The sequence below is a fragment of the Ixodes scapularis genome, unplaced genomic scaffold (assembly GCF_016920785.2).
Source record: "Ixodes scapularis isolate PalLabHiFi unplaced genomic scaffold, ASM1692078v2 PGA_scaffold0__279_contigs__length_252992795, whole genome shotgun sequence".
Lineage (NCBI taxonomy): Eukaryota > Metazoa > Arthropoda > Arachnida > Ixodida > Ixodidae > Ixodes > Ixodes scapularis.
The window spans coordinates 37,937,032-37,947,225 of record NW_024609835.1 but is presented as its reverse complement, the minus strand read 5'-3'; the positions used below and the strand labels follow the sequence as shown (position 1 = coordinate 37,947,225).

The window sequence follows — 10,194 nt, the reverse complement described above, 5'->3', positions numbered from 1 at the left end:
GTTTTGGGTCTCTAAACTAACCTAAATGGCCAGACCTTGAAGCATCAGCACAAGCCCGAGCCATACGTAGCCTTGTCTTGGCACATGCTTGTTTATTTTTGTACTCGAGCCTTCCTGTTAGCGTTTCGAGGTACGTGGACGAGCCAGTGCTAGGAATCTCAAGGCTGCGAAGCTCGGGGATCTTGCTTATGTACGAGTCCACACGCTGTAACAACCAATAAGTTTGCGTACACCGAGCTCGCAACTTTACATTAGTGTTGCTGGTCAACAAGTTTGTTACTTGTTTTATGCGTCCATTGACGAAATTACCTTTTTCAAGGCTCGTGTACGCGAGGTAAATCTTGAAGATGAAAGGCTAAAATTGAACATTTCTTATCCCTTTATAGCTATACTGACCCGCAGCACTGCAGGAAGTGAAGTCCCTACACGCTTGGATTCGACTAATTCAATATCGCATGAAGTTATCATGCCCAATCCTACAGGCACATTCACACATACAAACCGTTTTGAAGAAAGCGACAGTCGAGCAATTGGCGGTTGCTAACGGCCATAAGATTTGTTACATGCGTACTTCCTGACTGAGTATGCCGAGATAATTTCAGAACCAGCGTACCCCAAGCTTTTTCTCTGTCCTCTTCCTACTGGAATGTGACTTGAATATTTCTGCCAAATTTAGCGGAGAAACGAAATTGCTGCATTGGTCACGTGACGTCTATTTTTCCGCAAAATATAGCGGTGAACCTGAATTTGTAGGTCAAGTGACATCAATTTTCCCGCCAAATTTAGGGGGAAACTGAATTGGTGCATAGGTCACGTGACGTCAATTTGTTCGCTAAATTTAGCGGGGACTAAATTGGTGTAAGTCACGTGATGTGAATGTTTTCGGCAAATTTACCGAGGAAACTGAATTGGTGCATAGGTCAGGTGCCGTTAATTTTTCCGCTAAATTTAGTGGAGGAAACTGACTCTTTATCCCGAGACGTCCGGTCACGTGACAAATTTTCCCGCCAAATTTAGCGGAGAAACTTTCGTTCGCGCTCACGCCGTCGCGAAACCGAGGGATGCGCCACTAACAGCTCGAGCTGTAATACTGGCAGTCTAGGAAGCTTGCAGCATCTAAAGACTTGAGATGACAGCAGAATTTGCGCTGTTCCATGCAATGCATGAGATGCCTGCAATGAAATAAGGTCGCAATCATTTGAAAGTAAAGAACAGAAACCAGTTTGTCTTAAATAACACTGTCAACTTTTTAATAGGCTATTCATTTACAAGAGGATATGTTTCGTGTGTGTGCAGACCTAGGGTTTTCCTTTTTGTTTGCTTGGTGCCGAAACAACTGCCACAGTAACAAGCAGAACATACAAGGACATGTCACACGGAGAGTCCAAGACTTCACACTTCTACAATGGAGCACACATGAGAAATGTCACCCTTGGGATGATCATGTCTAAATTTTGGTGCAGTCAAACCTGCAATGTTGAATCTAAAACTATGCCTGTCCTCTCTCTTGGTTCAGGCAGGCTTAGGCAAGGTAAAATATGAACCAAGCCTGTCTATCGACACAATGCAAACGTCTTGTTGCCATTTCTATACCTTCTAAATATGGCACGAATGTCAACAATGGGTGTTTCACGTTTGCTAGTGTGAACAAACATTGATAAGTACGCATACTGCAATATCTATGTACAATGTAAACAAGGAAAAAGTATCACACTAGGACGAATGTACAATCTGCAGTCATGCACGTTGCTCTTTAACAAATGAACGCGCAGTGCTGCACACTCGTGACCAGAGCCATCCATGCACACAGCGAAGGACAGACCTTTAACTTTGATTGGATAAGACTGCAACAAACATTCAATGCAGAATATTGCTTCTCCAGTAAATTAGCACTACAAAATACATTCACATTCGTAATATGTGCGTCTTGAAGTGTAATTAATGCACACAAGTGAAATACACGAAATTGAGGGAGGGTGTTTCGAATACTTTTTTTTTTTCATATAGCAGAAATTAGCCTTTTGTTTTGCAGCATATTGCTCTATAAATATAGTAGTTCCTGTAGATTTGAAAGGACAATATTGGGGTAGGGGGGATGTGGCCACTGCATAGCCAAAGTAAATGAGGTTATGCACAATGCTGTTTGTTTCATTGACAAAGATTACCTTGGTTCTGTCTATGGGGATACAGACACCCGCTCCTGACTTGTAGCAGAGCTTTCACCATTCTCGCGGATGTGCCTTCTACAACTACAGCACTCTAAGAGGTGGCTTTGCGACATGACCAATTTGCGACTTCCGAATATCACACAAGAGCTGAAGACTAGTAAATTGAGGACACAGTTATGGTGGATTATCTTTGGTGTTCTGCACTGTTGGATCCCTCATGAAGAGGGTTAGCACGTGGTTCATCACATCCACTGATTTTCGTGCGCTGAGTAAAATAAAATATCTACATAACTAAACCGAGTCTCCTCAGATTGAACGCTTGAATCACAGTGTTGCATCAATATCTTGAGGTCTGTAATAAAACTGCTAGAACTTGAGAGGACCTTCACCCAGCAAGTCGAGCAGTCACTCAATCCTTGTCGTACTAAAATGTGTAGACACACTAAGCAACAAGGATTTTCGTCCATCTAGTTGACATTTTATATCGACTCACATAATTTCCACACTGTGTACGAACACAGCCTGTGCATCTGCATTTCTACAAGACACAAGAAAAGCCATATTTTATATTGACTCACATAATTTCCACACTGTATAAACACAGCCTGTGCATCTGCGTTTCTGCAAGGCACAAGGAAAGTCACTCACTGTTATCTGTGTAAGGGGTCTTAGGAAGTGACGAAGCAAAAAAGCATTCTTATGCAAAAATGTCATCCGCTCTCTGATACAGAAACTGATGTTAGGCTTGATTAGAAGCCAGAGTAAATTACATCGTCAAGAATCGGGATAAAGACTTTTCTGGGTCTTGTCATTTGCTTGGCTCATTTCGTAGCTGGCAACGACTGTCTCTGCACTTTGTGGAAATATGGATGCATGGACCTTGTTCATAGGCAATGCAGAAATTGTTTTAAGTTGTTCTAGTATTTTGTACCGTATTATTTACATATGTTTTTCTTCGTTGTGATTTGATTTCTTCTTTTTTTAAGTCTGAGGAGTATTGTGTCTATCGTGTTATTCCTATAGATACAGCTCGCCTCAATGCCGCGGTAGCAGCAGTGGGGCGAAACATGTTGGGGATAGGTCAAGGATGATAAATGTGCAAACCAATAGTTTAGGCGAAAATGGGAGGCGAGAAAGTGCTAACAGAATATGAACATATTCGTTAATGACTAGCTGCATTACAGGATAGTGTGTACAGTTGGAGTTGCCTCTTACGGTGTTCAACACATCTGGCATTTAGGAATTAAAACAAAATCAGTTGACATAGGCTCATCTACTTCTCTTCTGCACCCCTGTGTATTCGGGAAAAAAACTTCTGAAAGGGTGGATGAGCCTAGTGGCGTAGCCGGGAATATTTTCCGGGGGGGGGGGGGGGGGGGGTGCTCAGATGGCTGGAATGTTTATGACTAGGGGAGGGGGGTCAAACTGCATGTGTATATTATAGAGTCGGCTGGATTGCAGGAAAGGGGAGGGGGGCTGAAGCTCCATAAGTTCCCCCTCTCCCCCACCCCCCAGGCTACGCCACTGGATCACCCCAGGTATAGGTGGAGGTCCAGCCATTTTGCATCAGCATGGTAGGCATATGCCATATCGCATCCCACCATAGGCATATGCCATATCAGACCCTACCATGGGCATATGTGCTATATCACGCCCCAACATTACACTGTTCCTTTAGTGGAGATGATAATATATCTTGGTGTTTCAGCACATCACAAATAGGGGTTCTAGTCTTCATAACGCAAATTATTAACAACTATCCACATGGAAACTGAAGGACTGCAGTGAAGGTTAATCAATTTTGCTGACAGGTCTTTTACAAACCCGAGGTTTTCGCAATGGAGGGCGTTTAAATGCTTTGGATGTGCATGGCTGCAGTTCCAAGTTTTCTGCTCAAACGGCTATTTAGCTTGCACAGTGCTTACTTTACCACACACCATCTACGCATTGCCTCTACATTTTTTGTTAATGTTCTCATACGATCCATACAATGATATGAAAGCTAAAAGTGCAAATGTGGTTCCTCGGTGGTTTATTTTATACATGCCCGAACTGTGAAATGCACAATAAAAATAAAATCAGATTGTAGGTCGAACGCAGATACAGCTTTCTTTAAATAAAATGTGGTTGCGATTTAAATGCAGATCTAATCTCTACAGATAGTGTTAACAAAATCACTATTCGCAAATGACTCTTGAGAGGGAGCTACCCTTTTGAACTCCACGATAGACACAATGCTATAGAAAGTGACATCAGAATAAAGTTATGATTTGAGACATCAATTATTATGGGTCTTTACAGCCCTCCTTCATTAGCGTCAGTTGACGTTGGTGACGCTGAGATGCTATGATTCTATACGGTGCCGACAGGATAAGCATCTTTAGGGTATTTTGTCGCAAAACATGCAGAAAAAAGCAATAATTTTAGCACAAAAGCCTGTTTTTATGTACACATTTTTGTCTGTTCTATCACACATATAGTCAGCTATGGTCGACATGAGATTTCTTTTTACGAATGCATAACTATAATCGAAACTTAGTGCTGAATTCAACTAAGATCGGTAGAACTATGAATGAGCCAGTGCACTGTCCTCTGGCATTGAAGAGCCAGCAGCAGTGGGAACTTGTACACACCGCTTGTTGATTTCCACTCAAGAGGAAGCAAGTCAAATATAAATTAATTCCGGGAGCTACCTTTCCCAAGAAGACTGCCTACTGACATTGAATGTTTGCACAAATGGAGAACGCTTTGCTGCAGCGCTTCATTCCATGCCGAACTGTCACAGGAGCTTCGTGGAAAAGACGGCGAGATAGAGACTGCGCACAATCGAGAAGGTTGTGACCAGTTAGAGCGGTGAATGCTAGGCGAGAAATTCAATCTTGTTTTTCAAGGATGTATTGAAAGGAGCACATTGGTGGTAATTAGTAACCCGAATTAAAAGAGACTGGTCTAAACATGTTTTAGTAAATATATTTTCTCTTTTGGGGAACAGATATGTTTTCCTCCATTAGTTTTTTCTAGTTCAGGTTTCTAATTCTTTTTAAGTTTACTATATAATTTCCACCGTAGAGCTATATGTATTGTAAATAATTACGCAGTCTTCAATGAAAACCGACATCAAGATGTGTCTCCACTACCTCCAATAAAAACAAACAAGCCACATGGTTGGCTGCCCATAGCCAATGGCAACAATGATAAATACCTTTACAGCCGCTGCATTAAGAAGACATGGATGATGCAGGAAACCTACCTAATCAGAAAAATCAACAATTTAGAAAGTACTATACCACCTAAAAAGGAGGGAAAAAGGAAAGCTCACAATACTTTCATTATTTTCTACTGTTAAAAATGTAGCCACAGGGCATAAACGACGCCATGTGGTGTACTACTGCAGACAGAATGAGTGTAAACAGCCCGGTATGCTTTTTGATGTATGTTTAAGATTTTGAAAAAGCTCTGGTTTCGAATAAAGGTCTAACGCGAAGTTAGGTCTCATATGCACATGAATATATATATAAAACCCATAGGATGGAGCACAGTTCATGACATAACGGGACAAACACATCTGTGCTCCGTGCAATGTGGTTATTCTTTCGTATGCATATGAACCTTACCAACACGCTCTGTTTTTAATAATTATGTCTCAGTCTCTGAACTCCTTGACTGAAGGCATAGCACAAAATCTGATCAAGTGTTGTAGCTCATATTGCCCGGACAGGTTGCGTGTGTGTGTGTGTGTGGGGGGGGGGGGGGGGGGGGCACAGTTTTTTCCAGCTTTCATTTCTTTATTTAGTTTTATCGGTCGGGAAAAACGTTGAGGGGAAGAGGTACTTGTAAATGAAATCTGAGCTTACTTTGACTTTTTCCTCATCCTCACCATTCTGAACAACAACAACAACATGGTAGTCGGTCTTGTAGAGGGGGAGAGGGGAGGTGACTTTACATTAGCACGTCTTTGGTCTCGGGCATACGCCAAGAGACCAGGCAGCCTAGCAGCAGGACGGCGGAAGTGGTGATGATGGGCACGGACTTGTTCAGGCTGATGAAGTGGCCAAAGGTAAGGCTCCCCAAAAGTGCGGCCAGGCGGCTGGCGGCACTGAGGAATCCGTAAGCCGTGCTTCTGCAATTCGGAATCAAGTAGGCAGAAGTTAGTGCAGTTACAATTGCCTGACTCTAACCATTTTTACATGTAACTGTGAAAAATGTGAAGGTATTCTTACAGTTGGCAATAAAACAGCTAGGTGAAAATGGGTTCATTTCAAGCTTCATTATGGAACAGGTTCCAGTTGGATCGAGCAGGAAACGAGACAATCCATCTGGGTTGAGCTAAAGGGCGCTCCAAACCAAACCGGATTGCAGCGTTCGGGCGGGTGCAGGACCCGGAACCCGGTTATTTTTTATAACTTCCGGGGCCCGTAGCCGGTCAAAAGTGTGCAGTTGTGTTTTGACGACAAGCACCGACGGCCGGAGCGACCGATGAAGTTACGTCACGGCGATCCTCCAGGCGGCCAATCACATTCTGTGTGATGTTACGAACAACGGCCAATGGAAATCAAGGGGGATAAGGTCAAGGGAGTTGTTCGTTGCGCTGGCCCTCTACACCGATTGACTCTTCCCCCCCCCCCCCCCCCCCCCCCTAATTTCACCACAACGCCTACAACAACAACTGCAGCGGGGAAAAAGAACTCGCAGTGGTGGACGCCACGTGCGGGAGAGAGGATAAAGCCCCTTTAGTGGGTGGGATGTTTGAGGGACTTCGAGAAGGAGAATACAACAAAAGCGACTGTCTCCGTTGTTTGTAAAGTTCCAGAAAAGCGAGGAGCGCCCATCCCGCTCCCGTGCTGGTCGCCGAAAGTTAAAATATCTCCAACTCTGATGGCGACCACGAAAAAAAAGAAAAACGGTTAGTTACATCATACGAAAAAAAAACAAAGAAAGAAAAAAAAGATGGGTTCTGGCGTAGCCTATGGTTAGGTTACGTTAGGTTAGGTTAGGTTAGGTTATGGTTCTGGGTTTTACGTTTGTTTGTACGCAGCAATCCGGTTGGGCTCGGACTGCCTTTAGATCAGTTCCATCAAGGGGGGGGGGAGGGATTTACAGTGAGATGTTGTGACGTGACAGGCAAAGGGTACATTCTGCTAAATGTAGCGCCCAATTTAATCCCAAATCTCAATGGAGGCTGATTCTCCGTTCTCAATATTTTTGCGGGAACCAAGCATATTTTAAGAGAAAAGCTTTAGGTAATACAGATGCATAAATCGCTTACAGATTTCAGAAGAAAAAAAATAACGCTGAAATTCCAACTTACAATCGTCCTCTGTCATAAAGATTTCCAATGGTCAGAGAGTAGATCAGTTATGATGTGAACGCGTAAAGTCGGCTTGCAATCCGGAAGGGCATTTCGCACTGTGCCAAAAGTCGCCATGACTTCCAGTTTTGTGGGGCAAAAATCACGTGGACACAACACGCACTTCTCCTACCGCAAACGTTTTTTTTTTTTTTCTTGTTTGATTGCTTAGTAAGAGGGACGTTAATCAGCCCCATTGGACATGTGGATTCTCCTCTGTAGATAAGAAATTTACGCTGCAGTACAGTTGCTAGCCTGGGTTTATTAAAGTGCATCGCGCAGTAGTGGCACGTGACCGCACGCTGGTACGATGATCATCCAATTTGATTAAAATGGGCAAGGGTGAGGACTGAACCTCCAGGGTCCCTGCGTTCTGCAGCGCGAGTTTTCTTTCCGAGCTGCGGTGCTCTAACACACTCGGCCACCAATTCCCCAAGTCTGTAAACTAGCTAGGGTCAACGCAGTGCAGCTCAGAGCACGTGAAACGAAAGCTCGCCCTGCAGAACCCAGTGTTGCCAGTTTTGTTCTGGATGAACAACGTATTGGCGTGCGGTCGTATATCACTACTGCGTGATTCACGTTAAAAATCCCAGGCTAGCGTTGTATACTGCGCTGGCTAAATTTCTCATCAACTGGCGGCATTTGGTCTGGGTATGCGTCAGTATAGTGACTGTTGCGCCGCACACAAAGGGTACGTACCGCCAAGCGAATTTCGTTTGTCATTTGCCACATGAAACTCGATGACCCGCAAACAGTTCGAAGTGCTCGCAGAAATGGCAAAAACAAACTAACTAGGTGGAGCTTCAAGCAAATATTTTTCGCGATAGCTACACAAATAATCTCGAACATATATATGTATATATATATTTTTTTTTTAAATGTCGGCACTTTTGATTTTGCATTCTCAGCCTTTCGGCGAAAATCCAAGAGACTCCGGACAGGCCAAGGAATATATTATGTGCAAGTTTTCGAGAAGTACTAAAGAATTTCACCCGCCCTGCCCCACCGTTGGGCGGCGCCAACATATGCTCCTTGTGCTTGAAACGCATAAAGAAAAAACACAAAAAAACTGTGCTCTAGATAGGTTAACGGAGCACCGACGAAACTTCATTGCACTGCTTATCATTGAGTCTATGCTTCTGCGCTTGCTGCCATTTGACGGCGTCATAAGGAGTTGTAACTTGGAGTTCGTGCAAGGAGAGCTTACTCTCTGCGATTTCCAAATATTCGTATAGTGGCGTCACCAAAATAGTTTTCGGTAACGCCCTCTAAGGTTGTTTTCTCCATAAAAAAAAAAAAAAAAAAACCGCTTTTGGGCGTTTTGGGGTGAAATGGGAAGGGGCGCCCCCTGCCCCTTCTCCGCCCCTGGTTTCATAATCCAGATAAAAACGAGCTCCTTACACATGAAGGCAGTGGACCATTCAAATAATTTGGGAAAAGGGTTCTGGGAACTCCCTCCCAGCACGGCTCATGTTCAATTGCTCTTTAATCATGCATCTTATCGGAGACATCCGTTAAATGGGGACAAATCTTACTTTGTATTTTGAATTAGAAACCGGCAGTAATTTATCACACAGGAGTAATTCAGAAGTCGGCCTATTTTGAGTGTTGTTATTAAGGATTGGTGAAGGAGAAAAAATTAAGACCTAACTTTACCTGTTGAGCCTATTTCTCGCAAGACTAGAAACCAGAATATTGAGTTGCCGAAGTTTAAGCAAAGTCTTGAGACAATGGGAACAGCAAATTCTCAAGCGTTTTTTTTTTTAATATTATATTTAGTTCACACAAACACACCGGTATCCATTACTTCATTATTTTTACACAAATGGTCTCCATCTATAAGAAAGGAGACATGCTTTCTGGGGTGTGATCTTGAGCAACTGACTTATGCGGCCCAGTAATTTAACAACATAATAAAATCAATGACCCTGTATTCTGTGAGGAACTATGCCACATGATGAATTGTGACATGTCAAAAAAAAATCGGTCGAATTAAAATATATATATATATATATATATATCAATAACTAACCTTAGCGTCGCAGGGTACGACTCGGTGGTGATGACGTCTACAGCATTCCAGGCCGAAATGGAGACGAAGTTGAAGATGGCTTGGAATGTTATCACTGACGACCTGGTGACTGATGCCCACACCAGCAGCACACTTGCACTCGACAGGAAAAGAGAGACCCCTAAAAAGTAGAACATGTATGCTGAGGGTCAGATACAATTTTTGACACCTTGCAGTTATACGTGTAGAGCGCGTGACCGAACCTACCTCGAATATATAATTAAATCCGTTGTATATTCTAGGACACTGTAATTTATCGCAATTGTGAAAATGACTAAATTTGTGAACGATATGAAGGAAAAAGTTATCTCCATCAGAAGTTACAACTAAAAGCTCAAATTTTCTTATGGACCGATATGGCATTGAGCTCAACCCGTGTCAAGCTGATAAAATCTTTTGGGTCATTGGGGCCTTTAATTGGAAAAACCCAAAAATATAAAAAAAAACAAAAAAAAACAACAGAGTGCTCCCTCTTTGTTTTATCTGCTTTTGATAAGCAAATGTCCTAACGGGTCACTAAATCATATTACAGAGTGTCCTCTCTAAAAATTACAGTGTTTTTCACCACACAAATAAACAACGCATCGCCGAACGGTTATTCTCTGCTC

The 10,194-nt window shown here is 42.9% G+C and overlaps 1 protein-coding gene across 1 annotated transcript in view; it reads right to left on the bottom strand.

Annotated features, from left to right (window-relative positions):
• Positions 1–5,939: 5,939 nt before the first annotated feature.
• LOC8043017 (synaptic vesicle glycoprotein 2C) overlaps positions 5,940–10,194 on the bottom strand; it is a 56,282-nt gene continuing 52,027 nt past the window's right edge. The window contains exons 11-12 of the mRNA XM_029982663.4: positions 9,548–9,707; positions 5,940–6,288 (exon numbers count right to left, since the gene is read on the bottom strand). Coding sequence (XP_029838523.1) covers positions 6,108–6,288; positions 9,548–9,707 — 341 coding nt within the window. The 3' untranslated portion in view covers positions 5,940–6,107. The remainder of the gene's footprint in view (positions 6,289–9,547; positions 9,708–10,194) is intronic.